This window comes from Exserohilum turcica (assembly GCF_000359705.1).
Source record: "Exserohilum turcica Et28A unplaced genomic scaffold SETTUscaffold_4, whole genome shotgun sequence".
NCBI lineage: Eukaryota > Fungi > Ascomycota > Dothideomycetes > Pleosporales > Pleosporaceae > Exserohilum > Exserohilum turcicum.
In genome coordinates this window covers 635,002-660,540 of record NW_007360247.1, presented here as the reverse complement: position 1 = coordinate 660,540, position 25,539 = coordinate 635,002, and the positions used below count along the sequence as shown (strand labels likewise).

The 25,539-nt window shown below is 50.5% G+C and overlaps 9 protein-coding genes and 2 non-coding genes across 11 annotated transcripts; 6 read left to right on the top strand and 5 right to left on the bottom strand.

Annotated features, from left to right (window-relative positions):
- Nucleotides 1-675: 675 nt before the first annotated feature.
- SETTUDRAFT_32880 (uncharacterized protein) lies at nt 676-2,159 on the bottom strand (the record flags this gene model as incomplete). The annotated part of the gene is made up of 2 exons (XM_008029885.1): nt 676-760; nt 799-2,159. 2 exons carry the CDS (start codon nt 2,157-2,159, stop codon nt 676-678), a joined length of 1,446 nt encoding a protein of 481 aa, XP_008028076.1.
- A 1,793-nt stretch (nt 2,160-3,952) lies between these two features.
- SETTUDRAFT_32879 (uncharacterized protein) lies at nt 3,953-4,506 on the bottom strand (the record flags this gene model as incomplete). Its single annotated transcript, XM_008029884.1, has 3 exons — nt 3,953-4,275; nt 4,324-4,406; nt 4,442-4,506. The coding sequence occupies 3 exons, from the start codon at nt 4,504-4,506 to the stop codon at nt 3,953-3,955; spliced, it is 471 nt and encodes a 156-aa protein (XP_008028075.1).
- Nucleotides 4,507-8,697: 4,191 nt separating this feature from the next.
- SETTUDRAFT_164258 (uncharacterized protein) lies at nt 8,698-10,375 on the top strand. The gene is made up of 2 exons (XM_008030142.1): nt 8,698-9,375; nt 9,470-10,375. The coding sequence occupies exons 1-2, from the start codon at nt 8,758-8,760 to the stop codon at nt 10,130-10,132; spliced, it is 1,281 nt and encodes a 426-aa protein (XP_008028333.1). The 5' UTR covers nt 8,698-8,757; the 3' UTR covers nt 10,133-10,375.
- A 56-nt stretch (nt 10,376-10,431) lies between these two features.
- SETTUDRAFT_164257 (uncharacterized protein) lies at nt 10,432-13,090 on the bottom strand. The gene is made up of 4 exons (XM_008030141.1): nt 12,979-13,090; nt 12,897-12,928; nt 12,766-12,840; nt 10,432-12,718 (listed from the first exon to the last, which is right to left on the bottom strand). The coding sequence occupies exons 1-4, from the start codon at nt 13,076-13,078 to the stop codon at nt 10,598-10,600; spliced, it is 2,328 nt and encodes a 775-aa protein (XP_008028332.1). The 5' UTR covers nt 13,079-13,090; the 3' UTR covers nt 10,432-10,597.
- Nucleotides 13,091-13,383: 293 nt separating this feature from the next.
- Nucleotides 13,384-15,567, bottom strand: SETTUDRAFT_118736 (uncharacterized protein). Its single transcript, XM_008030140.1, has 3 exons — nt 15,089-15,567; nt 14,645-15,039; nt 13,384-14,593 (listed from the first exon to the last, which is right to left on the bottom strand). Exons 1-3 carry the CDS (start codon nt 15,319-15,321, stop codon nt 13,845-13,847), a joined length of 1,377 nt encoding a protein of 458 aa, XP_008028331.1. The 5' UTR covers nt 15,322-15,567; the 3' UTR covers nt 13,384-13,844.
- Nucleotides 15,568-15,776: 209 nt separating this feature from the next.
- Nucleotides 15,777-17,645, top strand: SETTUDRAFT_138528 (uncharacterized protein; the record flags this gene model as incomplete). The annotated part of the gene is made up of 3 exons (XM_008030139.1): nt 15,777-16,332; nt 16,422-17,274; nt 17,322-17,645. Coding segments are annotated over 3 exons (1,519 nt in total), but the record flags the coding sequence as incomplete, so codon positions are not given.
- A 1,149-nt stretch (nt 17,646-18,794) lies between these two features.
- SETTUDRAFT_t44 lies at nt 18,795-18,880 on the top strand. Its single transcript has one exon. It is a non-coding gene; the product is annotated as a tRNA-Tyr (tRNA).
- A 354-nt stretch (nt 18,881-19,234) lies between these two features.
- Nucleotides 19,235-19,319, top strand: SETTUDRAFT_t45. Its single transcript has one exon. It is a non-coding gene; the product is annotated as a tRNA-Trp (tRNA).
- A 196-nt stretch (nt 19,320-19,515) lies between these two features.
- SETTUDRAFT_138527 (uncharacterized protein) lies at nt 19,516-20,600 on the bottom strand (the record flags this gene model as incomplete). The annotated part of the gene is made up of 3 exons (XM_008030138.1): nt 19,516-19,626; nt 19,680-20,514; nt 20,565-20,600. 3 exons carry the CDS (start codon nt 20,598-20,600, stop codon nt 19,523-19,525), a joined length of 975 nt encoding a protein of 324 aa, XP_008028329.1. The 3' UTR covers nt 19,516-19,522.
- A 368-nt stretch (nt 20,601-20,968) lies between these two features.
- SETTUDRAFT_81494 (uncharacterized protein) lies at nt 20,969-22,543 on the top strand (the record flags this gene model as incomplete). The annotated part of the gene is made up of 1 exon (XM_008030009.1): nt 20,969-22,543. A coding segment is annotated over one exon (1,575 nt), but the record flags the coding sequence as incomplete, so codon positions are not given.
- Nucleotides 22,544-23,866: 1,323 nt separating this feature from the next.
- Nucleotides 23,867-24,913, top strand: SETTUDRAFT_138520 (uncharacterized protein; the record flags this gene model as incomplete). Its single annotated transcript, XM_008030137.1, has 2 exons — nt 23,867-24,593; nt 24,715-24,913. The coding sequence occupies exons 1-2, from the start codon at nt 24,046-24,048 to the stop codon at nt 24,911-24,913; spliced, it is 747 nt and encodes a 248-aa protein (XP_008028328.1). The 5' UTR covers nt 23,867-24,045.
- Between the last annotated feature and the right edge of the window lie 626 nt (nt 24,914-25,539).

The following is a 25,539-nucleotide window of genomic DNA, read 5'->3' as shown; positions in this document are numbered from 1 at the left end:
AGCGCATGTTCAGTGAGCTTGGGGATCTACTAGAGCCTCGCCGACGAGGCATGCAACCGCAGCTTTTGGCGGCGATACAGTGCGTACGACGGTGGCGTAAAGCTAGTTTAGGCAACGATAATATTAGCTCAAAAGTCACTATAAGTGATGATAGTATAGAGACGTTGTATGAGCTGAGTAAGTGGGATAGCGATATCAATAGTGATAGCGAAACTCAACACCAAGAATAGTCGCTGTAGCTATAGCTAATATTATCTACTTAACTAGCTTTGAAAAAGACGCTATGACCATCAAGCTCATCAAGCTCATCAATCAAGCTGGCTTGATACACCAAGCCAAGCTGAGTCAAGCCAAGCCAAGCTGACAGTTTTGCTTTTGCCTATCAAGCTGAGGCAAGCCAAGCTGGAGCTTGGCTTGGCTTGATTGTTGACATCTCTGCATATACCACCTTGAAACGATTTCACGTGTTTGAACATGAGACCACACCACTCTTCTACCCATTCCTCGAGTGACCAGTCTTCGCACCTATGCAGTAACTTTGTCGTGTTGGAATTCGTGGAAAGATTGTGCTCAAGCCGGATGTTGCTGTTTCCAAGAAGAATATCTTTCATCGTGTGCGGTAGTGTTTTAGGAACATGGCATGGATAAGGAAAACGGAAGTGGCGATATTCTCCTTCAAGTGGGAGATCCGGTACCGTGAACTCCTTCCGTTGCTGGAACTGACGATTGAACGCTTCCTGAAAAGCGAGCATCTTCCTCACTAGACGCCACACGTGCCTGTCATTACAGTTTTTGAACGTCAAAGTGTATGAGTTCGAGGGCATCCCCAGCGCTGAGAGATTTTCCGCTTCTGTAATCCATTCAACAATGGGCACAAAAAGGTCGATGGCGAAAAAGTAAGTACAGTTCCACCAATCCCCGCGAAGATCTGCTCCCCAGCGAGAAGGGAATATGTGATCCCATAATCCAACGCGCCTCTCGACACGCATCTGGGCATTTTCTTGGCAGAATTTGATCAGCTCTTCGGCATGTCGCTCTGGGTTGTAGACAGCTTTTTCGTTTTCGTCGAGAATGATAGTACGCAGAAACGACCGTTGTGTTGGCTGAAGGCTCTCTAAAAACGACGCAGCCAGCGATGCTGCCGAAAAGAACCATGCGAAAGCGGTGACATCATTTCCAGAGTCGAAACAACATGTTTCAGTTGGGTTTAAGTAGGCTTTGAGTGCACATAGCTCGCTTTCCGTTGGAATCATCGAAGCATTCGGTCTCCACTGGAGTATTGCATGAGGAAGGTCAGGTCGGAACCATTTCTGCTTGCTCCAGATAGGATCTTCATGAGGTATGAAAGGCCTTCCCCGACCGTAGTCTTCCATCCTAAAATATTGATGGGTTCGGGCGAATTCTAGAGTCATATCAAGAGCCTTTTGTATATCTGGGACGTGTTTCTGTTCCCTTAAGTACCATTCATGCCTTGCCCACCAGTCGTCCCTGTGTCCGCCCTGCGCCTCTTTCAATTCATGTAAGGTCATGACTATGTCCCTTCCTGCTCTAGGGTACATTTCTATAAGCTTTTGGATCTGTGTAGGGTTGAGATAGTCGGCATTGTTATACAGTAACTGCCACTTGGTAGCGTCGAGTGCGTTGAGTAAGCGTTTAAACCGAAGGGCGTCGGATCCCAACGGCCGCGCACCAGTGCGGTCATCAGGTGTGAAAGTGATTGTGTTCAGCTTAAGAGCTAGACCCTGTGATTCTTTCGCTACGGCTTTGCAGGCACGGGTGAATCGGATATCGAGTGGTTTTCCATCAGACGTACGAAGTACACCATTTTCGCCCTTGAGATGGTGATGTAATCCGTTTGGCTCGTAGAAGTAGAAGAAATATATCATGTCGCGGATTTCACGGGGAATCTGGAATAGCCTTGATTGGATCTGATCCGAGTAGTCCATAGTTGCAGAGTTGCAAGCAAATGTTATGCTCCTGGAATGAGAGTGCTCCGGGGTATGCGAAGTATGTGGGAATGTGGAAAATACAGTAAGGTTTGCGCTCCTGTCGAAAATCCTTTCGGAGAGTTTGATATGAGAGCTAAAGATGTTGCGGGGTACAATCATTTTATGCGTTGCAGAAGGGGTTCGTCGACTCGAACTTTGGTCACCAAGCATGGTAGGCCGGTACCTGACCCACTCTCCTGTATATTAACCAGAACATCGCACACAGTATAGAATTTGGGACCAATGCCTTTTCTAGCTATTCTCAAATTGTTCAATCGCATCAAATGATTGGTGATGCGAATACTCTACGAGTCTTTTCTGTGCGGTACCGCTACAATGTGTAGCTTCATAAAGCAAAGGAAAGTAATAGCGACGTTTTCATTGGCACAATATTGCGAGTTGGTCTTGGAACGTCCAGTAAGTTGGAAGAAGAGTCATCAAAGTGGATATTTGCCTCTTGGATAGGTTGATTGGGGATCTTTGAGTACCATGGTTCTTGAGAAGAGGCCTTCTTTGGTTAGCCTGAACTTGCGCCCTGTCAGATCATAGAGATTAGAAATCAAGCATTTAAAGAGTCACAGGGAACTGTTAGTAAGACTCACTAGAGTGACTAAGAAGCATTCTTCTTACGTACTCAGCATCCTCACCATCATCACCTAGAAAAGATATTGTGAGATGGAACGATAAGTAGGAAAGAATATTTGAAGGCTATAGCTTTGACGGCGATGGAGAAATAAAACCCAAAATTTGAACAAGTTGAAGGCTGCTTGTGAAAAGGAGCCAGGGATATGCCAAGTCACTAATAAAAATTAGATTACAAATACAAAGACCAAAGAAAAAGGTGATACTGACAGGTCCTTCAGTTCCGCTGCCTTCTGCTAGAGCACAAATTACCCGACAGCAGCAATGAATATTCTAATCGTGAAGCTTTAACTGAACGCTGTATAGAATTAAAAAAGTTCTTAAGGGCAGGGGCTTCGTCCCTAGACTAAGACAATCCGGACATCAAGTCCAGGAGCCCAGCTACATTGCACATTGCGAGCGGCTTTAGCAGGCTATGATCTGTTAGTACGAGAGAATTACTCCATATCAAATACACTCATTTCCAACACTTCATCAAGCTAGTGACTAGGATCTGAATGAAGGCTACCTTATGCGTGAAGTTAGTCGACTCACAAAGCGCTGAATCGGAAAAGTTCATTCAAAAGGAATCTGATAACTGTGGATAAGAAATATGTACACGAATGTATGCAAAAGTATCATCGTTATGTGGATATTAGCGCGATATAGGATTCAGATACAAAGGCGCCTACTAACCTCTGTAGACTGTATTATCGTCAATCAACTACAGTACAACATCTGATCGAATAATCATACGCGCTCTGCATCAAGGGAAAAGATGGCGGATGATCTGGCGTTAAGGAATATCTGTATGGCAGAGATCGCAGTAAAGCCCGTCAATGTCTTTTGTCTGAATCTCGTGCAATGTACTGCGCCATCCCATCTTTGAAGTCCTGCACCACAACAACATGCTGGTTAAGTTACTGGCAAGCGATTATGGAGCTTCAAATATCTCAGATTTTGATCTTTAGTGTACGCTTTTGGGGATTTTGATTCATAGCTCAAGGTGGATGTTTATCGGGCTTGCTTTCCACTCCTCAGCCCAACATTTTACCATCATGGAGTTGCTACTATTCGATAATTCCCCGTGTTAAACCTGCCTCAATGTTTCAGCGACTGAATTCAATTTACTTTACTATGTAGTGTTCAAAGGATAAAATATATATTCTTTCCGAGATATGAATAGAGAAAAACCGTACCTTTCTGGCTTTGAGCGTCATCTAGGTCCACTCTCTATCATCTGTAACCTTGGCGGGTTCGAATTCACAAAAATAAGGGAGGTTATGACTAATCAATGCAATTTTTCCTAACTACAATATCCTAACCTGAAACCTTCTCCCTTATCATGGGTCGGCGACAATAAGACAACCAGCATAGGAACCGCCAGCCTCTGCGAAAGGACCAGGGCAGTTGAGGCATGATCCAATGAATTCGTTGTCTATCGTCTGTGGAGCAATTGAGTGCTGGCAGCCATAAACATGGATACACATAAAGGTATAGAGAGATGCCCCATCGTTGTTGTTTATAAGACCAGTGTTGCAAGTGAGGGAAGCCGATGGAACGTTGTATCTGGCTTTAATTTGGGCCGGAGAGAGCTCCTTTGCAGGTGCGCAAAATCCAGGTACTGCCATGATCATGGCCACAATAGCGAATGCGGAGAATCTCACTAATCCACTATGTCAGTGCAGTATATAGTTATGCTTGTGCATCTTACTTTTGATGTTATTTTCTGAATAGATAGGTGGGATGATGGGGTTTTGCTGAAGTTTGCGAAGAATGTAGAAGTGATAAACAGAGCTGTAGGGTGTGATGTGCTATGTTGCATTCCTTACCGACCCTTTAAATATCTTTTCGTAAATCCTAATTCTACCCCCTTACTACCTTGAGTTGCATTCATGACAATAGGTATTGAGCTCAAGAACTCTCGGCCCGAAGTACACTGCTATACATCTCGTTTATAAGCCTAGCTATCTTGTAATACGCAGTCAGCTGATAGACAAAGTGTCTAGCAGTATGTGGCTGAAAATGAGTCCACCTATCGTTGTCCTACTATCCGCCCTTTTCATGCCTATCTACAATATCCAGGGTAGGGTTTGTTACAGGCGCTGACATGGGGGGGCCCTTGAGCTAGTAGAAAATGGCATAACACTCTACTGTGGTGTCAGAATAAGATTTATCTTACCAAACAGGGTAAAGGTAGAAAGACAAGTAAAGCGCTAGGGCTAATGTGGCTCACCTAGACCACTTTGTACAAGAATTAATAATAGGACTCTAATGACCTATTAGTGCTGTTTAGGCTAACCTCCGTATTACTGCCGATAGCTCTACTACATCTATCCCTTATTTGTGCTTATCTAAGTACACTTTAGGCTGAACTCCGTATTACTACCGATGATTCTGCTACATCCCTCCTGTCATAGGCCGGCTCACGAAGCCGAGTATTTTACTAACTACGCTATTCATATACCAAAGACTCAGTGCCACCACTCTTAGACTTATAGCGACTGTTTCGGCTATGAACATAACAATTATTGTTAGAATTGACATTACCTTCGAGATTATAAGAAGTGCCGTTATAATCACTTTTGCAAGAGTCAATACGGCTTCTTCTGGATTTTCACCACTTGAATCATTGTGACGCATTGATGCTTAATTGACACAGTAGCGTTTAAGCTGTGCCGAACGCGATCGCGAAGCTTCTGCAATGATTTTTCAGCTATAGCTTCTCTGTGCTCTTTCTTCATCGCAGGGTTACCTTGTAGACCTCGGCCCTTGGTCATCGGAACGACGTCTTCAGTCTGACGCAAGGTATGCTGCAAATTTGTCACCTTCTTGGATCAAGAACAGCTTGGCCACTCGGATGGATATAGGTCGCTTCCCCAGCCGTGTTGAGTAGGGTGAAAGTATCCCCAATGGAATTGTTGAGCTATACTCTCAATCTCAGAGGGTCTTAGCTCTCGCCTCCATTATGGATGATGAAAATTGAAGTCACTATTGATCTATTGGTAACTCGACTTCAGCATGCGCTCTATGAGGTATAGTATTGTTAATTGTCTATAGTGGCTGCGTATATTAGTGGTGTTGACCCTAATATTAGTTAAGATACATACGGAAATATCCAAGCATGGTATTCCCCGTGATTAGATTTGTCGAACTATGTCTAGTTGTGCGCTTAATTGGAGTACTAAAGAAACAAGTCGATATACATCTAGGCTGGTGACATCGCTCAGGTATTTATCTTAAGTTCATCTAGTATACCTGACATGATATGGTATCGTCCGCTTCATTGTCATATTCCCCCTTATGACGCACAACGCAATTCTCCTATGCTAACAAATTAATTACATCATCGGTATCTTTAGGTATAAAATTTCTATTTCAATGTAGGGAACCGAGGAAGTCATTAATGTCTAGATATGAGAGGTAATCGATACAATCGAAGATAAGCTAGCATCCATGCTGCACCTGGGCGGTGTGAGGTAAGATATGCATCTGGTCACTTAAAACAATCTAAGCTCACACTTTCCGCAGAGACGACATGAAAATACGGAATACGAGTGATATAATTTTCTGTTCTTTCGCGAATCAACTACAAGTGTCACGTCTAAAAAATTACATTGACAAAGTTGAACGGGCTCCTATCACATGGCAGGTTCACAAATACTAGAGTTACTTAGAGCCAGCAGTTTGAGACAAAAAGAAGGCGACATATGTGGACCGCGATGCCGCACTCATGTCAGCTGGGTGCAAAGCTATGTCTCTTTATCACATATTGAACATCGTGGTTGTGGTCTCAGTCCCCAAAATTGATGTGTATCAAAAGCAGACGCCTTTTGGACTTGTAGAAATACAAGCTGGAGTCTCGGTGGTACATTTGAGGTTTTGAGACGAGCCGAGAAGTTTTGCAAGAGTTAATTAAGATATCGATGTGTAGTATGATCTAGGGTAGGAAACCAGGTCCATTCAATAGCACTTTCACTTACTTGTATTCATACTGTTAAGAGCTATTGAGATTTCATTCCAGCGAAGAATAGTTGTGATCGTGTATTCAGTTATGACACATGGAACATGTTCTGTTTACGACAGCACAATTGCATCAACATTATAAATAAACCGAATAGAAAAGATTGAAACACATCAAGTCACACGCATGAGGTTGTAAAACTCATATTGTCCAAAAGCAACAGTTGTCATTGTTCCATCTACCATTGAATCACCATTCCGTTGCTTCGGAATTTTCCACACGGGAACCACCCAATACATTAAATTTTTCCATCACCACTTCACAACACCCTTCACCAACTGATCCCGAGCTTCTACTGCACTGACCCGCCGAAGCGACGTAGACACCGACATACTGTCGGGCAACCTTCCGTTAATGCACAATGCAACACGAACCAGATTCCCAGAAGCTCATCGCCGTTCTCGGACCCTCACTACAGTAAAGTAACGCCGTTGCAATGACCGCAAGTCATCATCAAACCTGAAATCGCTGGAGTGACATCGCACCGACACATATGATCGGGAGACCTTCCATTAAGGCAAAAACCACGCTGCTTCGGTTTGAGAGACTGCTGGTTGGACGGGTGGACTGTAGCTGGGGTTAATTGGAACTTGGTGACCCCAAGTGATGTGAAGTGGAACAGGAGTACATGAAAAGAGTGGTCCTGATCTGAAAGCTGTAAGTAAAATCCAACAAGGGAATGTTGTCACTTACACATCACCACTATCCATAAGCGGTACCCATGGACTGGCTGCTTCGAATCGAGTTGGAATGATCAGCGGTATTGTCGAGGCCAGCCTCGAATGTCGAGCTTGAAATGTGAATGTTGGCAATGAGACCAGTTTGGTAAGTTCAAAGCATTGGTTATGAACGAAGGGCTCGCTATGAGTGCCGCCAATGGCTACTTATTTAGCAACAAGCCCATGTTGGATGGTGGAAAAGGTGTTTGATCAATCTTGATCTCGCTGGCACCAATTAGAAAGAAATGGAGGAGGGTAACACAAATATACCTGTTATCTTGCTGGTTGAAGCGGCCACTGGGTGAGTCAACTGATCCTAGAGGCTAGAGAGATGTGTACCTTTGGTGGCCTCGCATTTGCAGAGCTTCATCTTGCTATGGCCATGATAGGGTATGGGGATTGGAAATGTGACAAAGGCGTAGGTTTGGTTCAAGTAAGTGAGTGGGTAGTGGGGGGATACGGGCATGAGGCCCTGTTCATATACCCAGTCTAGTAGCGCCAAAACTTAGCGGCACGTGACTTCAAGTTATCTCCAAGCGCCAGCAAGGTTACACGCACTCCGTAAAAGTGGGGCACGAAGTGAAGTCCGCAGCGTTCAGACTGAGACTCATAGTAAATAAGCGAGCTGGGGTCTGATAGCGGCTTACTGACACCATCCTCTGGAATATTTTAGAAGTTGGTGAAGCTGCTGCCTTGGGCTAGCGTTCAGGTGAGGCGTTCAATTGCATCACAAGGTCACGGGCTGATGAGGTGATGAGTGAAAGGGAAGCCTGGGCAAAGTCTTGGACGAAAACATGGACAGTTGCTAAATAAATTTTATTGAAGGCATCGAAGACGGATTCTAGGCATTTCTATATAATAGAGGTCTTGAAAAACATAGACATAACTGGTTCCTCGTTGCGTAGTGTGCTTCCATAGACAGGGTCGAGGGAGAGGCTGGCACAGAACAATAACAGTTGGCTGAGCAAGGACATAGCTTCAATCTGTCATGTGAGTAGATATATTAAGAGCAATGCTCAGAAACAGGTAATATCAACTTCACAAAACTACATATATGGTAGTAGTAATGGTACCTTGAGGCGTGAATGATGCAGTAGAGCAAATTCTCGAAACAAAAACCATTCTTCCCTATCGCGAGAAAATCTTGGAAGAAAAACTGACGTAAAAAGAAAAATCTAATTTCACAACCGGGTGGGAGAGTCGACAAGCACATCCAAGACGTGACGTCCAAGTCGGAACCCCGAGGCACGTCCCCAATCGGCGGAACCCCGGCTCCATCCCCAAAAGTCGCCATTGCATTGTCGCGAACACCTCGCCGCCCCATCTACAGCGGACTCTCTGCCCCAACACCCTCCGCCGCAGTCCCTTCCGAACACACGCCCCGGACGCGCCAAATACCGCCAATATGGCCGCCGCCGAAGCCGAAGTCGCAGACGCGCTGTACAATCTGCGCGTGAGCATCAAAGCCAACGCAGCGCCCATCCTGACGACGAGCGCAACACCCACACCCGCCGACACGGTGACGGACCTCGCTCAAGCAACGCACATTTCATTTAACACCGAGGATGGCGCACACCGCAACTTTGCCCTCAGCACGCCGACGCGATTCGCGCCCGATGGCAAGGCCGTCGACCTGCGCAGCTGCTACTTTGCCTGGCTCAACAAAGACGCTTCCGTCACCGACTACTTTGCTGCGGTGCAGACGCTCAACGAAGAATTGCCGGGAGGCGCTGGTGGCAGCTTGCAAAACCTAACGTTCGCGCAGAAGATTGAGTTGATTGCATGGCTGAGCGGAGAGACGGAGAGCAGTGACAGCATCGCTGCTGTAGATGGAGGCGCCCTGAGCGCAGCTGCAGGAGACGCCGCAGCAATCGCCGGCGGAAAAGGCGTCCCAGTTGATGGAGGCAAGGGCATCAAGGTGGGAAGCGGCAGCGGCATGATGGACGCGCGATTACTCCAGATATACGATGGAGAGAGAAAGATGGGCGACCACAACACGGTGCTAAGGGGATCCAAGAACGTCGTACGTATATGCATTTTCCCGCTTTGTGACAAAGCCCCCAACCGCAACAACACCCGACAGCCAAAAACCTAACCCTTGCAAAAAAAACAACTAGGACTTCTCGCCCTACCGCAAAATCGCCGCTACATTTCTGCGCGCCCGCTCTTCCGACCCCAAAGTCCCCGCGCCCCAGCCCGCGCTCGTCGCAAACTTGCAGAAGCGGCCGCGCCGCCTGCAACCCATCATCCTGCTGTCTCCCTCGGCCTCGTCGCTACTCCGCACTTCAAACGTGAAAACGTTCCTCTCCGACGGCGTCTTCGTACCGCCCAACACGACCGACTCGTCGTCGACGTCGGCGAGCGCAAATATGATTCAGATCCAGCGGACGCTGCCCTCGATATCGTCGCAGCCCCTGACCTTCATCTGCGTCGACAGCACCTCGTCGTTCAAGCCCACCTACTGGACCCGTGTCGTCGCCATCTTCACCACCGGCCAGCTCTGGCAGTTCAAGTCGTACAAGTACACGCAGCCTGCAGAGCTGTTTGCAAACTACCCGGGCATCTACATTGGGTGGAGTTCAGAAGAGCCTCCGGAGACGGTCAAGCAGCTTGGTCGTGGCGTGCTGCCTGTGGGCGTGGACAAGTGGACGGGCAGTGAGAAGGGCAGGTGGAGGGACAGGGAGGTGGTAGAGCGCATCTGGGGCAAGATTGAAGATGGCATGAGGAAGGCGGGCTGGACGAGAGATGGACCGGGCTTGGCCGGGCAGCAGGTGCGGTAATGAGACGAATGTGTTGCTGCGACTTCATTTTGCAAATATTGCATATGCAACATTTTTCCGTATTTCATGGGCAGCATGGGATGATATATGCCGTCGTCTTTTGGTGGGTGTTTGGGGCGTTGGTAACGTCATGCGCGAAAATAGCTATGTTAAGGCATGTTCTGAGAAAAGAAAAAAGTCAGCCTAAATTGTATACCAATCGAGCGCTGCGACATGGAGTTTTTTCTTCAAGATAGAGAATTTACATCATCAATCATTACGAATTCTTCAGGAGCTTGGTTCGGTTATTGGTATATTTCATTTCATTCAACATTCATTATCTAGTTTCCTAAACTGGTTTTTATCTCATGTCCAAAACACCCAGCATTCCAGTCAATCATACGTTAAAATCGAACCGTGCCTAAATAACACAAAAGTAAAAGCCCAAGATAAAACTTCTTTTTTTTCCTCCACACGCCATGCTTTCTACCACTCAAGCGGCTCCTTGAGCTCCTCTCCCCTGTTTGTCTTGGGGACAGGCTGCGCCTGGATCTTGACTGGGCCACGGCCATGTCTCTTCAGGTAGCCGCTGCCATCCAGCCATGGCCAGAGGGCTGTACGCTTCTGCTCGTGCTTCTCGATCTTGTCAACATTGGCCATGGTCAAGCCAATGTCGTCCAGGCCATTGACAAGGCAGTGTTTCCTAAACTCCTCGACGTCGAACTTGGCTAGCTCGGTGCCATCAGCAGCGCGGACGACCTGGTTAGGCAGATCAACTTCAATCTCCTTGCCGGCAATCGCTTCGTCGGCAATGCGCTGGAGGGTGGCAGCATCTTGTATGCGGATGGGAAGCATGCCATTCTTGAATGTGTTGTTGAAGAAGATGTCACCAAAAGATGGGGCGATGATGCACTTGATGCCAAAGTCGAGTAGAGCCCAGGGCGCGTGCTCTCGGCTGGATCCGCAGCCAAAGTTGGGTCCAGTGCAGACTAGGATCTTGGCGTTGCGGTAGGGTTCCTTGTTTAGGACGAATGACGGGGTTTCATTGTCGGTGCCGGGATCATAGCGCCAAGCGTGGAAGAGGGCGCTGCCGAGACCGGAGCGCTTGATTGTCTTGAGGAATTGCTTGGGGATAATGGCATCGGTGTCGATGTTGGCGATTTCCATAGGCGCCGCGTATCCGCGGAGTGTTTCAAACTTGGGCATGCCAGAGGGGGCGCCTCCCGTGCTGGCCGTGTTGGAAGCAGTGTGTTGGGGCTCTGAAGTGGGCTGGTCCATGATTTTGTCCAATTCCTCATCGCTGCTGGGGGCCTCCACATGGGCGTCAAGTTCGATCTTTGGCGAGGTCTTGGCCTGTCCTGAGGTTTGAGGTGCGAGTTTCCGGACATCGGCTAGGTTTCCTACAATGGCAGCAGCTGCGGCCATGGCAGGCGACATGAGGTGGGTTCGGCCGCCAGCACCTTGTCGGCCTTCAAAGTTACGGTTCGATGTTGAAGCGCATCGTTCACCGGGAGAAAGGATATCGGGGTTCATGCCCAGACACATTGAGCATCCGGCTTCTCTCCACTCGAATCCAGCATCGGTGAAGATTTTGTCGAGGCCTTCGGCTTCCGCCTGCTGCTTAACCAGACCAGATCCAGGCACGATCATAGCACGCTTGATGTTGGAAGCGACCTTCTTACCCTCGACAATTTGTGCAGCAGAGCGCAGATCCTCAATTCGAGCGTTGGTGCAAGATCCGATGAAGATCTTGTCCAGAGGAATTTCCTGCATAGGAGTGCCCGCAGTCAAGCCCATGTACTTGAGCGCACGCTCGCACGCCTGCTTCTTGACCTCATCTTGGAAGTCATCGGGGCCAGGGACCACACCAGTAATGGGAACGACATCCTGGGGCGAGGTACCCCAAGAAACAGTGGGGGCAATGTCCTTTGCATCGATCAGGACCTCGATGTCGTACTTGGCGCCCTCGTCAGACTTCAGGCTCAGCCAATAGTTGCACGCCTTGTTCCACTCGGGGCTGTCGACTTTTGGCGCAAGAGGCCTTCCCTTGAGGTATTCAATCGTCGTCTGGTCTGGCGCAATCATGCCAGCTCTTGCTCCTCCCTCGATGGACATGTTGCACATGGACATGCGCGCCTCCATGCTCAAGCCGCGGATAGCCGAGCCGCAGAACTCAATGACGGCACCGGTTCCTCCAGCCGTGCCAATCTTGCCAATGACGTGCAGGATGATATCCTTGCTGCCGACGCCAGGTCCCAACTCGCCCTCGACCTGGACCTTCATGTTCTTGCTCCGCTGTGTGATGATGGTCTGTGTCGCCAAAACGTGCTCGACTTCACTTGTGCCGATACCGAAGGCGAGGGCACCGAAAGCGCCATGTGTGGATGTGTGGCTGTCACCGCAGACAACTGTGGTTCCGGGGAGGGTGAAGCCCTGCTCGGGCCCAATAATGTGCACAATACCCTGCCTCTTGTCGTCGAGGCCAAAGTATGTGAGGTCGAAGGCCTTGACGTTCTCTTCGAGCGTCATGCATTGTAACCGCGAGTCCGTCTCCTCGATGAACTTTTCTGTCGTGGTGAGGTTTTTCCGCGATGTCGTGGGAATGTTCTGTCCATGTTAGTCGGCAGACGCAGCGGACGGACTCGGTGACATACGTGGTCTACTGTGGCGAGGGTGCAGTCCGGTCTTCGTACTCGGCGGCCGGCGTTCCGGAGGCCCTCAAAGGCTTGCTGCAGACATTTGTGAGCTTTTGGAGAGGAAAGCGCAGATTCCGGGTTTTGCCTACCGGTGATGTCACTTCGTGGACCAGATGTCTGTCTGGAGAGTCGTTAGCAGCGAAGACGGCGGCTTTACAGTGCCAGCCGTACCAATGTAGAGCAGGATTGTTCCATCCTCCTTTTCCTCGACAATATGGTCCCCAAAGACCTTGTCGTACAGGGTTTGCGGGGGTTTCACGGCAGACGGCATGGTGGAGATGTTCAGTCTGGGTTGCACAAGAGGGTCGATGCAAAGGCAAAGGAGCGAAGGGGGGAGAGGAGTAAGATTATAAGAGTGTCAGCGTCTCGGCGAGGGCGTTTATCGGCTTAAAAGACAGGCGTGTGGAACTCTAAATGCTGGAAGGCGAACAATGCACAGAGAGACAGAGGCCGATGTTCGGCGTTGAGGCAAGAGGGGCATGGCAGCCAATCAGGCGGCAAGTGATGACGGCGCGCTTCGGCTGCGGAACCTGGCGATTTGGCCGGTTGCGGTGAGCGATGGGTCGACGGGGGGTTGTGATACTGCTAGTGCTAGCAGACGCTGTGCATGCCGGCAACCTTGCCGGGTATCTCCCATGGGCGGCGTTGGCGTTGGCGTGAGCAGGAGAAGCGGTTGCGGCGCCATGTGGCCGATGACGAGGGCGAGAGTGAGAGCGAGAGCGTTGGCTGCCATGCCCCGCATTCGCCCTGTCCCTGCCCCGCCGCGTCACGCTTGGCGGCCGACGTAAGTAAGTCTGCGTGTGTAGCGACTACGTACACAGTCAGCCTCTCTGCCCATGCTCCGATTCGCCCCCTTCACACGGCTGAGACCACGGAGTCCAAGGGCATGCCATTGCCATGCTGCCGCGCTGCTCCGGGCGCCGTGAAGCCGCCTAAACTCTATCGTGTGTGTGTGTGTCGATACGTGTACGTGTACTTATATATGATGCATTGCTACTGCAGCACATGCCGACATCATCGCCGAGCATGCATGTCTGCTACAGGTTGTCTGCCGTGAAGATAAGCAACGCCATGCGGTGCCGCACAAAGAGCCCCAAGAGTCCAATTGCGAACTGGAACACGAGCAGCCCCATGGCCAGCCGGTCCTCCCGCATCGGCCCAAACCACACCAGCCACAAGTTGATTAGCGTAAAGTTGCTCGACGACACGACTTGGCCGTCTGCGTTGACTTGAACATTCAGCATCCGAAGCCGGTGCAGCAGCTTCAGAGTCTCCGCTATCGGTTTTGCCAACGGCTTCGTGAACTCTACGCGCGAGGGCTCCAGCAGCCCCGTCCGTGCATTGAACCGTGGAAGCCGATGTCGGGGACACGGTACAATGTGGAAGAGTTGGGGGGCCGAGTAGACAAAGTTGAAGGCCTGCGGTACCAGGAGCAGCATCAGCGTCTTGCTAAAGTGGCCCAGAATCGCAACCACCGCAAAGACCATGCCGGCAAAGTAGCAGTACGTGTCGCCGACAAACACCTTGGCTGGATACCAGTTGTGTCTCAACAGCGCCAGAGACACTCCAATAAACGGGAGCAGGAGGTACATGGAGAACAGATGCGAGTCGGTTGCCGGATGGGGGTAGGGTGTAAAGGGCGAGAGGTAGAGAACGTCGTTGATGACAATCAGGACCGCAATGACTATGGACTGGGCCACTTCGATGCCGTTGATGCCTGCCAGGATGTTGATGCTGTTGGACGAGAAGATGGACAGGAGTGCCATGTAGACGTAGTATATCCATCCTGTAGTTTGTTAGCATTTGATGCGAGACCGCTTCTCGCGAATACCCATACCGAGATCAAACAGCTCGCCCAGGTACGGTCGCAGTGGCACGGGGACGACCATTTGCGTGACGCCAAAGTCGACAAAGTATACCACAAGCATGGGGATGACGGCAAAGGCCGGGATGAGCACCTTGTGCCGCCATCTTATGTCGAACAGGTCATCGCCCACGCCGAGCAGCACGATAGATTGAAGTGAGAGAATGGCTGATAGATACGATGCAAGCTTGTTGTGAGGAAACCTGTGCAGCAGCCGGCCCGTCTCAATGAGCTCCAGTTCCTTGATCATGTCCCGGTTGCCGCCCCCCGAGGTCGCGACTACAATATCCTTGTAGAAGGGCCACGGGATGAAGAAAATGATAATGAAGAGATAGACCATTGCGCATACCGCCCCCATAGTCTCGGGTCTGTTGCCATTAGCACGATACCGTCGTCAGGAGCAGGCTTGGCACTCACAATTCCGTCTGCTTCAGCTTGCAGAGGTCCTTTCCTTTGAAGCCACGCCTCATGAAGGCATCTCCAAGCCACCGGATTAGTGCGTAGCAGGAGACGAATGCCAGCCCGCTGAATGCTATCGACGCGATCAGCGGCTCGCCGTCACCGTGAAGCGTGTTGGCCAGCACGCCCATGCACGCGGCCGACAGGGACAGCAGTGAAAGCGACTCGGTCCATGTCAATGCGCTCGTCATCGTGGCCGTGATGGTGAATCCAAGTCGAGGTGACGACGGATCTTGGCACGTGGGAGCCTGCAGTCCTGAGGCCCGTTTGCCTGTCTCGCGACGATATCAACAACAGACGCGTGCGCCCTCTCTCCCTCGTCTCCACGCCACCGAACCGCCTCTTGTTCTGCCTAACCTCGACCCTCGCTCTTTGCTCGCCCTGGTCCGGATCCTGCGTCGTGTCTAGAGTGTGCTTGCGGCTGACAGCAAAATTCGAAATTTAGGTCTCTCCGCCTCCCGTAACGCGCCTGGCTTCGCCCTCGGCGTGGTCAAGCAGCCGCCGCGAGAAAAAAAGCAAATTGCGCAGCGTGGTGAATGCGGTGTCTGGTGTGCAGGGCATATTGCAAGGTGTTGTTTCGCTATGCTCCGGCTTTCTCCTTGCTCTACTAACCCGAAACGTTAGATCCACGAACACTGGCACCCATCATGGCCAGCAACAACCAGGCAGGCCGCCCTGCAAGGCCCGATCCCTTCCTCGACGACCTCGATGCCATCAACCACCATTTGGCAACCCCAGGTTTTCTTCGCCGGTTGACGGCTTCCCAATTGCCTTCGGCGGCGGTTAGCGAGTCGTCTTCGCTCAGCCCCACCCGAGAAGAAGCACGGTTGCGTCCTCCGCCGTCCAATCTCAACCTGACCGTCACGCTTGATGATGAGATCGAGCACGTGGACTTGATCGCTCCGTTGATTCAAGAGCCTTGCGCCGACGGCAGCCCCGGCAGCGTTGAGCCGCACGTTGTCCATCACCTCGAATCCGCCTTTGTGGCTGCGCGCTGTGCCTACCAGACCATGGCGGCCGAGCGCAGCTTTCAGACCTTCTCCCATGGCCATCAGGACCTGGTGCTCGCCGTCGACTTCAACTACTTTGGCACGCGCATGGTCACGGCGAGTTCGGACCACCGCCTCAAGGTCTGGGACAAGAAGGACGATGCGTGGACCTTGGTCGAGAGTTGGAAGGCACACGATGCCGAGATAGTTGATGTGAGTGACCTAAGCCTCAGCCGCAAGCCTCGTCTCGCTTGCCTGATGTCATTTGCCACAGTTGTGACCTGTCGCTAACTCGAGGCTAGGTCAAGTGGAACGGCCCCTTCATGGGCGAGGTTGTCGGCAGCATCGGAGAAGATGGCCGCTGCAAGCTCTGGCAAGAGGATGTCACCGAGGTGGCCATGTCGGGCAATCGCTTCAAGCTGCTCTACAATCTGGCTTCGCTGACCAATGCTCCCTTCATGTCTCTTGACTTCAAGAACATTATGCAGGAGACGTGGCTCGCTCTCATCACCCGTGATGGCTACCTGACCGTGTACGAGCCCCAGGACCAGAGCAACCTTCACGAGTGGACCATCCTGGCAGAGCGCTGGGTCTCGGAGAACAACCCTCCTGAGCGCCAAGAAGAGGTGGGCTTCAAGGTCGTCTTTCACAAAGAGAAGCTGCCCTGCTGGACCGCCATTACCGCCGGCCTGGACCGCAAGTCACTCTCCCTCGCCGTTGCTGCCATGAAGGACGTCTTGATCTTTCGCACCGACAAGGCCAAGCGATTCTTCCAGGTAGCGAAGCTCACCGGTGCGCGTCAGGTCATCCGTGATTTGGCGTGGGCCAGCGGTTCCATGCGAGGCTATGACATTCTGGCCACGGCTAGCAAGGATGGTGCTATCCGCATCTACGAACTCACTACAGTCACGGCCGACAAGGCATCCGCGTCTGGAGCGTCTTCGTCAGCTGTGGCCCCATCCGTATCCTCCCGTCCGAATCTTAAGCACAATGCGCAGTCCGGCATAGGAGCTGGATTGGCTGGTGCTTCAAAGGCGCCTGGTATGTCTCTGGAGAATGAGCAGCATCCTGGCCGCATCAACCAAGAGGTTGCCTTGAAGGACGAGCTTACTGGCCATCATGGAGCTGTCTGGCGTCTCGCTTTCTCGCAGATGGGTAGGTGTCCCCCAATACGTGATTTGATATGACTAACCAAACCTCAGGCGATCTACTCGTATCTACTGGAGACGATGCCAGTATCCGCACCTGGAAGCAGGCTGCCAACGGTCATTGGATGGAGTACGCTCAGATTGAGACTGCTCAAGACAACTAACGGACCGTACTCATTTCGTCACCATGGCCCACCATATTCTACATCGATTTCTGCACGGCTTGTTCTGGATCATTACATTGGCGTTACGGCATTGATTGGGAGACGAGTTCACGACAACAAGCTTACTGCTCGTTGTCTATCACGTCTCATTGAATTACGGCATTTGCAATGGGTTCTAGGAGCATCTCCATGAGAGAGCACACTATTATCGTATGTGAAAATGCATGAGCTGGACATAACTAAAGGTGGATTGCTCGACGCATCATGTCGCCTTTGTAGGCCCTAGCTCCCGCGTCTGAAGCTTACTCCTATTTTCCTTTCCTTTCCTTTCTTTTTTCTAGATACCCCACGGCTATCGGCCATTTATGGTGGGAACTGCAACTGCTCCTGCATTCTCTTGTACTTAGCAAGATACAATGTGCTTAATGATTGCAATGGCAAAGTATCCAGTGATGTGCTGTGGTGTTTAATATGATGTCGCTCTTAACACAGTTAGTATACAGGCTAGTTTGAAATGAAAGATACACTGTGCGGTAGAGTACGAGATTTTGCTGTAGATTCTGTATGATGTCAACTTAAGGGTTGTCAGCAACATTAGGATCTGTTACTTGGTTATAGTAGATGCACATCCCTCTGCATTCGAGAATAAATGCCCTCTTGCAAGTATCACACAAACTTATCCTATTGCGCTATAATTCACAATACGGTATGTAGAAACAGTTCATTACCAATCATCAATTCTGTATTTCTCGTATCGCTACAACATGCTTGCGGATGAGTACAATTGAAAACGCACTAGTCTCTCAGTCGATGTACTATTTTATCATCCGTGAATTGGCTCCACAGACATTGAAATCGGATTTTGAGCACTAATATCCAACTCAAAATAAGGAAATGCGCTTTTCAACCCTCAAACATGGGTTAGAACACGCCGCATAATCTGACGTACACATTACCGTACAATATGTAATCGCAGTATATACTTGCAGTCAGTCTTGTTAAGTCACGACATCGCATCCTGCACCCACATCTCCACAAGAGATATTATCAGAACCCTAAACCATACTGTAGCTATTCAGCACCATACCTACCACATCAACCAAACATGCAAAACACCCACGCTCCACGTCACCCTAACGCCGCGGGCTGACAACCCAGCCGCCCGTAAGCACCCTCAGCCCCCTTTATTTCCACTTTAAAATCTCACCTCGAATCCCTCGCTTAACACCCACCCACCCCACACACTCGCCCACCGATCCCCTCTGGCCGAATCTCCTCCCACCGCCGCTCCTTCCCCAGCAATATAATACCACCACTCGCTCCTTCCTCCATCAAATAACAAGCCCAGGTCTCGCCTGGATCACTCCGCTTGGTGTAGTTGGTTTATCACGTTCGACTGTAATAGCAATTGTAATCGAAAGGTCCCTAGTTCGATTCTGGGAGCGGAGATCAGCTACGATTCTTTTTTTGTTTTTTCTCTTGCGGAGATCCATGGGCAATGGTGAGATTGCGTCTTTTTTTTCTTTCTCTTTTTGTGCTAGTAGAACATCGTGAATGATTGGTGCTGGAAATTTGCTGGTGCGAGGTGGGCCGTCGTGGTGGGGTCAAAGGATTGCGTGCAGTGAGGGCTGGTGCTAGCGACGCAGTGGGGTAGCGTATGGTAGGTTCAGCGAAATTAAGACGTGGCCTCTTCATCTGTGGTTCCAGATTGTGTTTTGCTGATCGAGTTCCTGGTTGTTCGTCCGAGGACCGTATTCTTCAGCGTACATATCTTCCCCATTTGAAATTCCCTCCATCCAATCAGGCTTCGTGGCGCAATGGTAGCGCGTCAGATTCCAGTTTTTCTGGAGCATCCTGAAGGTTAGGCGTTCAAATCGCCTCGAGGTCACATACCTGATTCCAATCTTTTTGCAGTAGTCTGGCACAAAGAGCTTCTTTTTTTGTGTGTTTGTGGGTCTTGGATGCAAGCCGTGCGGCTCCGAGTGCTGCTTGTGGGATTGCCGCGAGGAGGGGCGACTCCACCATCAGCCGAGAGTCTGGACCGCTAACATTGATTGAACTGATTGAGCTTTGATTTGCTGTTTGCTGATACTACCCGAATGAACCGAAAACAACTGCCTTGCCAGATGAATTGTCCTCCTGCAACATGGACTTTTCGAGCATTAATAGGAGATGCGACGTTCGAATGAAAAGCTCTGTGTGCTGTCAGGGTCTATGCTATTGTTGAAGGTGCCATTGGATGACTTACCGTCATACTCAATCTCGTAGCTAACAGGCACATGCTCATCTGCGCTCATGAGGATGGGTGCCTGTCCGCAGAGCCTCTTTTCACGCGCATTGAAGCGAATACCGCTGTTCTTCTTTGGCGTAACCCACAAGATTTGCGGATCTTCTAGATCGGCTTTTTCTTCGTCTACCTCTCTCACAACAGCTTTGCCTTTGCCTTTGCCTTTGCCTAGTTCTTCTACAGGCTCGTTCGGAGCCGCTTTGTTAGCTGCAATGCACCTGTCTGAAACATCTCGCAGCCATTCTCTCCAGACCCTGAGCACACCTTCTTCGACTTCAACAAAGTTTGTGAAGAGGTTGTGGGACCCAATCTTGACCAGATTTGTCTGCGCAATCAATTGCGTGAACAGTTCATGAGCTTCGAGGCTTAGTATCTGCTTGACGGTTTCGCCCTTGTAACGCTCCTGTGCCGTCCCTGGAAACGTGCGACTACCAGGGACGTCCCCCGGTCGCGGCCTCACCTTCCTACCGCCATCCTCTAGATCGCGTCTGTGTGGACGGAAGCGGGAGTACATGTTGTACATCTGGCCCAATCTGCCAACATCCTTCTCATTCAAATCGGTTTCATTGTATCGTGTCAATCCATCAGTGCCTCGATAGGTGCAAAAGTAGGGCGGCTCGGTAAGCTTCACAGACGGATGGAAGCATTCGAGAAGTACAGAATGGGAATGCAGCTCGGCAGCTGCAACGAGGCGGGTTTGCAAGATTCGTAGAATCAGCGAATATATGCGGCGCGATATGGTGGTCAAACGAAGAAGTTCCAGAGTGGGAATCGGTGTAAAGAGATGGAGGAGCAACTGCAATGATTAGTTGCGGTGAGATGACATCAATGTATACGCTACTATACCTCATTTGGGAGTCTGTAGAGAAAGCATTCAGTCATTTCGCAGAAGAGATGAAGAACAAAGTCTTTTCAGATCAAGGTTAGTATACTTGTAGCGTTAGATGTTGAGAATGGGCGAGGGGAACTTTGTGGCCACTGCAGAGCATCGAGCACGGAGATAAGATACCGTCATCGCCTTGCTAAACCCACTTTGGGGGATCGAGGCTTGGCCGAAACAGGCTAGACTACAGTCAAGACGCGCTTTCCCGTTCCAACTCCGACACTCACCTTCGACATTCAAGGCCAGACGTCAACTTCAAATCCTGCAAATCAGCGCGGACGCAGCGAGCCGAGGGCGCTGCTCTCTTACTGCTACCATGCGCACTTTCGTTCAAGATCGCCGCATCAACTCAAACAGTCCGCACAATGCCCCGGCTAACGCGCAACCCGTCCCAAAGTCTGAACGGCAAGCCGTTGGTGCCAATGCAAGAGTGTCGATGAAGAATGGATTGCCTTCTCAGCGCTCCACACCAGCGCCTGGAGCTCTAGCTCGTGGGTCTGCTAATGCGCAGAACAGCTCGGCTGCCCTACAGTACCCTCCCCAACGCGTTCAGTCGGCCCAAGATCACGGCCTGAAGCGTGATCCCTACGACACTGACGCAGAAAGCCTAGACACTACAATCGACCATTCGGCTGTTCAGGTACAGGATAGTCAGCAGAGGGAGTTGCAGTACCAAGAGCATGAGCCCATCTACGATGTTGGCGCGGGCGGCGTTGCGGATCAAGGCATCTTGAGCTCTCAAGGATCAGAGATTCTATATGGTGATGAGAATCACATGATCATGCCGGAAGACGAGCAATTCCTTAAAGACCAAGGACTACATGAATACCCCTACGAACAGAAACTTGAGTTCCTCCACAATATGAGGCGAAAAGGCCTGCGGACGATCGAGGGCGATTCATACCCGCCCACCACTGACGGCGAGCCTTCTGAATTGGAAGGTGGGCAGGAGCCATCTTCCGACTACCGTCATGGCCACGTTCACAACGCTCCCTCATCTCAGTATCCCAACATCAAGTACGAACGTGCAGAGCCAAACGGACCGTATGCGACACATCAGCAGAAGCTACATATGCCTGTCCCCCAGCAGAACCTGCAGAATAGCTCACACATCTTGGAGCATTCCGCACGACTCCGTGAACAGCAGCGCATGAACGCACCCAGTGTGCAACATGTCAGACAAGACTTTCAGCATCACAATATTGTTCCACAGCCCAGTCAGCCGCCTACTTACAGTCAGGCTAACGCTGGTGTTGCTGCTTTTCCTATGCACCCAAAGCCTCCTCGAAATACTTACAGTCAGGCCAATCATCAACAATATAGTCAGCGCCCACAGTCCGGTCCTTCCCGAGTCCAATTCCAGTCTCAATATACCAAACCAGTCGAGCCACCTGCCCCGCCCGAACGTGCATCTTCAGCATATGCAAAGTCGGAACAAACTGCATACCCAATGCCGTTTGAGCAACCTCCGCTCGACGAGCTCGAGGGAATCCAAATCGAAGACTATGAACCCGAGACCCTCTTCAAGATGAAGTACGAAACTCTCAGGAACGAAAGTTTCGACACCGATCCGCGCGCATTTCGCGCTGTGCTCACGGAAGAAGATCTCCAGAAACCCCTGGTGGAGCGCCTGGTATTGGTGCAGAAGAATCTTGAAGCCGACCAACAATCTGAATTCTTCCAATCTCTACCTACTGCTGAGTGGGAAGATGCTGGCGACTGGTTTCTTGATCAGTTCCAGAGCATCATTCAGCGTATGAAGCAAGCAAGGCAGAAAAAGCGCAAGCTGGCGCAAGGGTTTGAGGAGGAAATGGAGGAGCGCTACAAACATGTGGCGAAGAAGCAGCTGCAGGTTGAGCAGGCACTGGACAAGATGAAGGCTCAAGGCGAGAGTCTGGTACCTAGGAGCCCGAAGCCGTCGAAGAGCCCTAGATCGAAGAGGCGCTGAGAGTGGAGGTTGTAAAGTGGAGGCATGCTTGTTATTCACTTTCAAAATGGCGCTATTTCAAGGTTACATGGCCGTATTTGGGGGAATGGAATGAGGTGGTCTATCGGGATTGTTGTCGTCTCTTTCTCCGTGTTATATACCCATTTATGAGCATGGATATTCTTGTAGTCTTAGTAAAGCACAATACTTTTATTTCTCTAACCCAACATTGCTGTATCAAGCTGGAAGTTCTGTTTGGGTTGAAAACCATGAGATGAGTGTGGTGATTTTACGATGTTTGCTGCCGCGTTCCGCTCACTGCGCCCACTTTTGGCTATTGGATTCTTGAGTGGTTCTACTTGCTTATAGCTTCTCTGCAGGAGTCTTGGTTTAGAGATGTTAGTAACGCCATCATGATGCTTCTCTGATCAATAACATACGGTCCATAAAGCGGTTTCTCAATGTAGTAGCTGTTCACTGCTTCGGCCAAGTTCATCAAATGGCGACTATCATCACTGTTTAACAGTGGTCGTGAACCGAGTGCAGATAGAAATGAAAAAAAAGCACAAGAAACCAACCACGACGCAGAGCTACGAACAGAGAGAGTCCTTGACTTGACTGCACACATTCCTCTCGGCTATCGGATTGTCCGCGAACAAGGTTGAGCACGAGTTTGCTCGGATATACCGGGATCCAGCGACTCTAGGGAGCGCGCGGAAGTGGCAGAAAGTCAAGTACACAATTTACATTAGCAAGGCCCATAATAGCCCGCGCACCCCCTAAAGCAAGGGCATGGGTTGCATGATGCAAGCACATGGCTAAACCAAATCACGGCTAGTGCAACGATAATTCACATTGGAGCTGCAGGACATTGGCGGCATTTTGGCCATGTGCCGGGGTGCATACGTCATCTTTTAGCATCAACCTTAAGTACACATTCTACACGCAGCTGCATTCAAGTGTATATTTGAATTGGAAACAGAAAATAGATCAATTCGTGTTTGGAAGCCTGTGGTACCAACACATAAGAGTAAAGATGCTCGATCCCAGATCAGGAAGATGGTGAGAGAGCACGCAGGTGTGACCAAAGGGCTGCTGTGTGTGCGTGTGGATTACGCATCCGTGGAAGACTCGGATAAGTGCACAGCCAGGATTGCGCGCGGTAATATGCAAAAATTGCCAGAAAGAGAACTACTACAGCATGCTGCGAGTAACGGCCCGCCTGAACCCGGAACTCGACGGAAGCTTGGCACGTCAGCAGTGAAATCATGGTCATTCATACATATATATCCTTGCTGTGTGTATGTCGATTCTCGGAATTCCAGGGTGAAGAAAATTCGCTTTTGGGATTTGAATTTCTTGTACGGGCGAGTATTATATCTATCTTTGCGGATTAGTTCTCTCCTTGTCCACAGCTGCAGTCTTCTTGTACCACCAAACGGACGTTCATAATTAAAATATCCACATCCGGCCGCGACGACACCAAGACATTGGAAAGCAACACCAGTATCCCGGCGATGCCGTTTGAAATATCAGAGAAATGGGGGTCCTACCACCTGATACCGCAGTCGGTGGACGTGGCTCTCAACCCGCCGGAATCCTACTTCTTCATCACCGACTTCCTCATCATAGCATGCGGCATCCTGTACACGCTGTGCTACATGTTCTACACGATCCGGACGTACAGCGATGGCTTTCTGGCGGGGACGGTGCAGTTTCTCAGCGCAACCATGGCGTATGAGATTTACTATGCGTATGTGTGCACGTCGACGGCATTCCAGCGAGCGTGCTTCTTCGTGTGGTTCTTGTTCGACATTACATTTGTGACGGTGGCGCTGCGATATGCGTATGCACGGGGCGAGCGTGAACGCACAATGGTCAAGTTGCTGTGGCAGACGCCGGCGTGGATGGCGTTTCTGTGGTATGTCGGGACGGTGTGGCCGGACGAGAGGGAGCAGAAGACTGCATTTTTCACGGGCCTGTATCTCGAGCTGCCGATTGGGTGGGGCCAGATTTGGTATCTGGTGCAGCGGCGAGATACAAAGGGGCAGTCACTGGAGATTTGGTATGTTGTGTGCGAGAGAGAGAGAGAGAGAGAGAGATTGACCCGAGCGCCGTGTCCATTTTACCCATGCTCTTGGCGTCAATAATATCCATTTTCTAGGCCCACGCTAACCATGGAACAGGATCACGAGATATCTGGGGTGCATAACGGCGTTTCTGGTCTTCATCTGGCGGTACGTCAATGTGCCTGAGAACTGGGCCTACGTAGGCAACTGGTGGAGTATTGGTGGCATGATGATTACTCTGTTGCCCGAGACGGTGTATCCCTTTTTCTACATCTGGGCACATGGCAAAGAGCGGGAGACGAAAATAAAGGCTTAATAATGATGAGCCCGGCGGCAACAGTATAGGTCACTGGGCCAAGGGGTAAGATGGCCCACGTCGGTTTAAACCTTCTGCCACCACAATAGGGGCTGGGGGGGTTGACGAGCACGAGTCAAGGTGGCTAGTTTTGGGCTACCAATCTCATCGTGTCGGGATAATCGGCACCTTCACGTTACGCCGTTAGCTTCATATCACGATGGTTCGTGACACTGCGCGACATCCAAGACGGGCGATCGGCTCCCAAGCATTTCAGCCAAGCGCACAGCAGCGACAGCACAGGAGATGTCCAGTGCCGTGTTTCCTGTTCTGCAGCCGGACCCGGCGTGATTGGGTGGTTGAGCGTCTTAAGCAGGCGTGGGCGCGTCGGGCAGTGCACGCTATTTGAGTTTTCTGCACAAGCGCGGATAAACGTGCCAGCGACTGCGATCTGGGCGAGTCTCTGTGTCGGTGACGAGATTTGCAGCCACAACACGGAGCGCCTGCCAGTCGATGCGCCCGACGTCTTGTGCATATGAAATGCAGCGCCGATCCTCAGCCACACCAATCGTACAAACCCGGCTACTTCAAAACAAAAACACACAAAAACACACACACACCAACTTTTAAGCAGAAATCTTTCATCA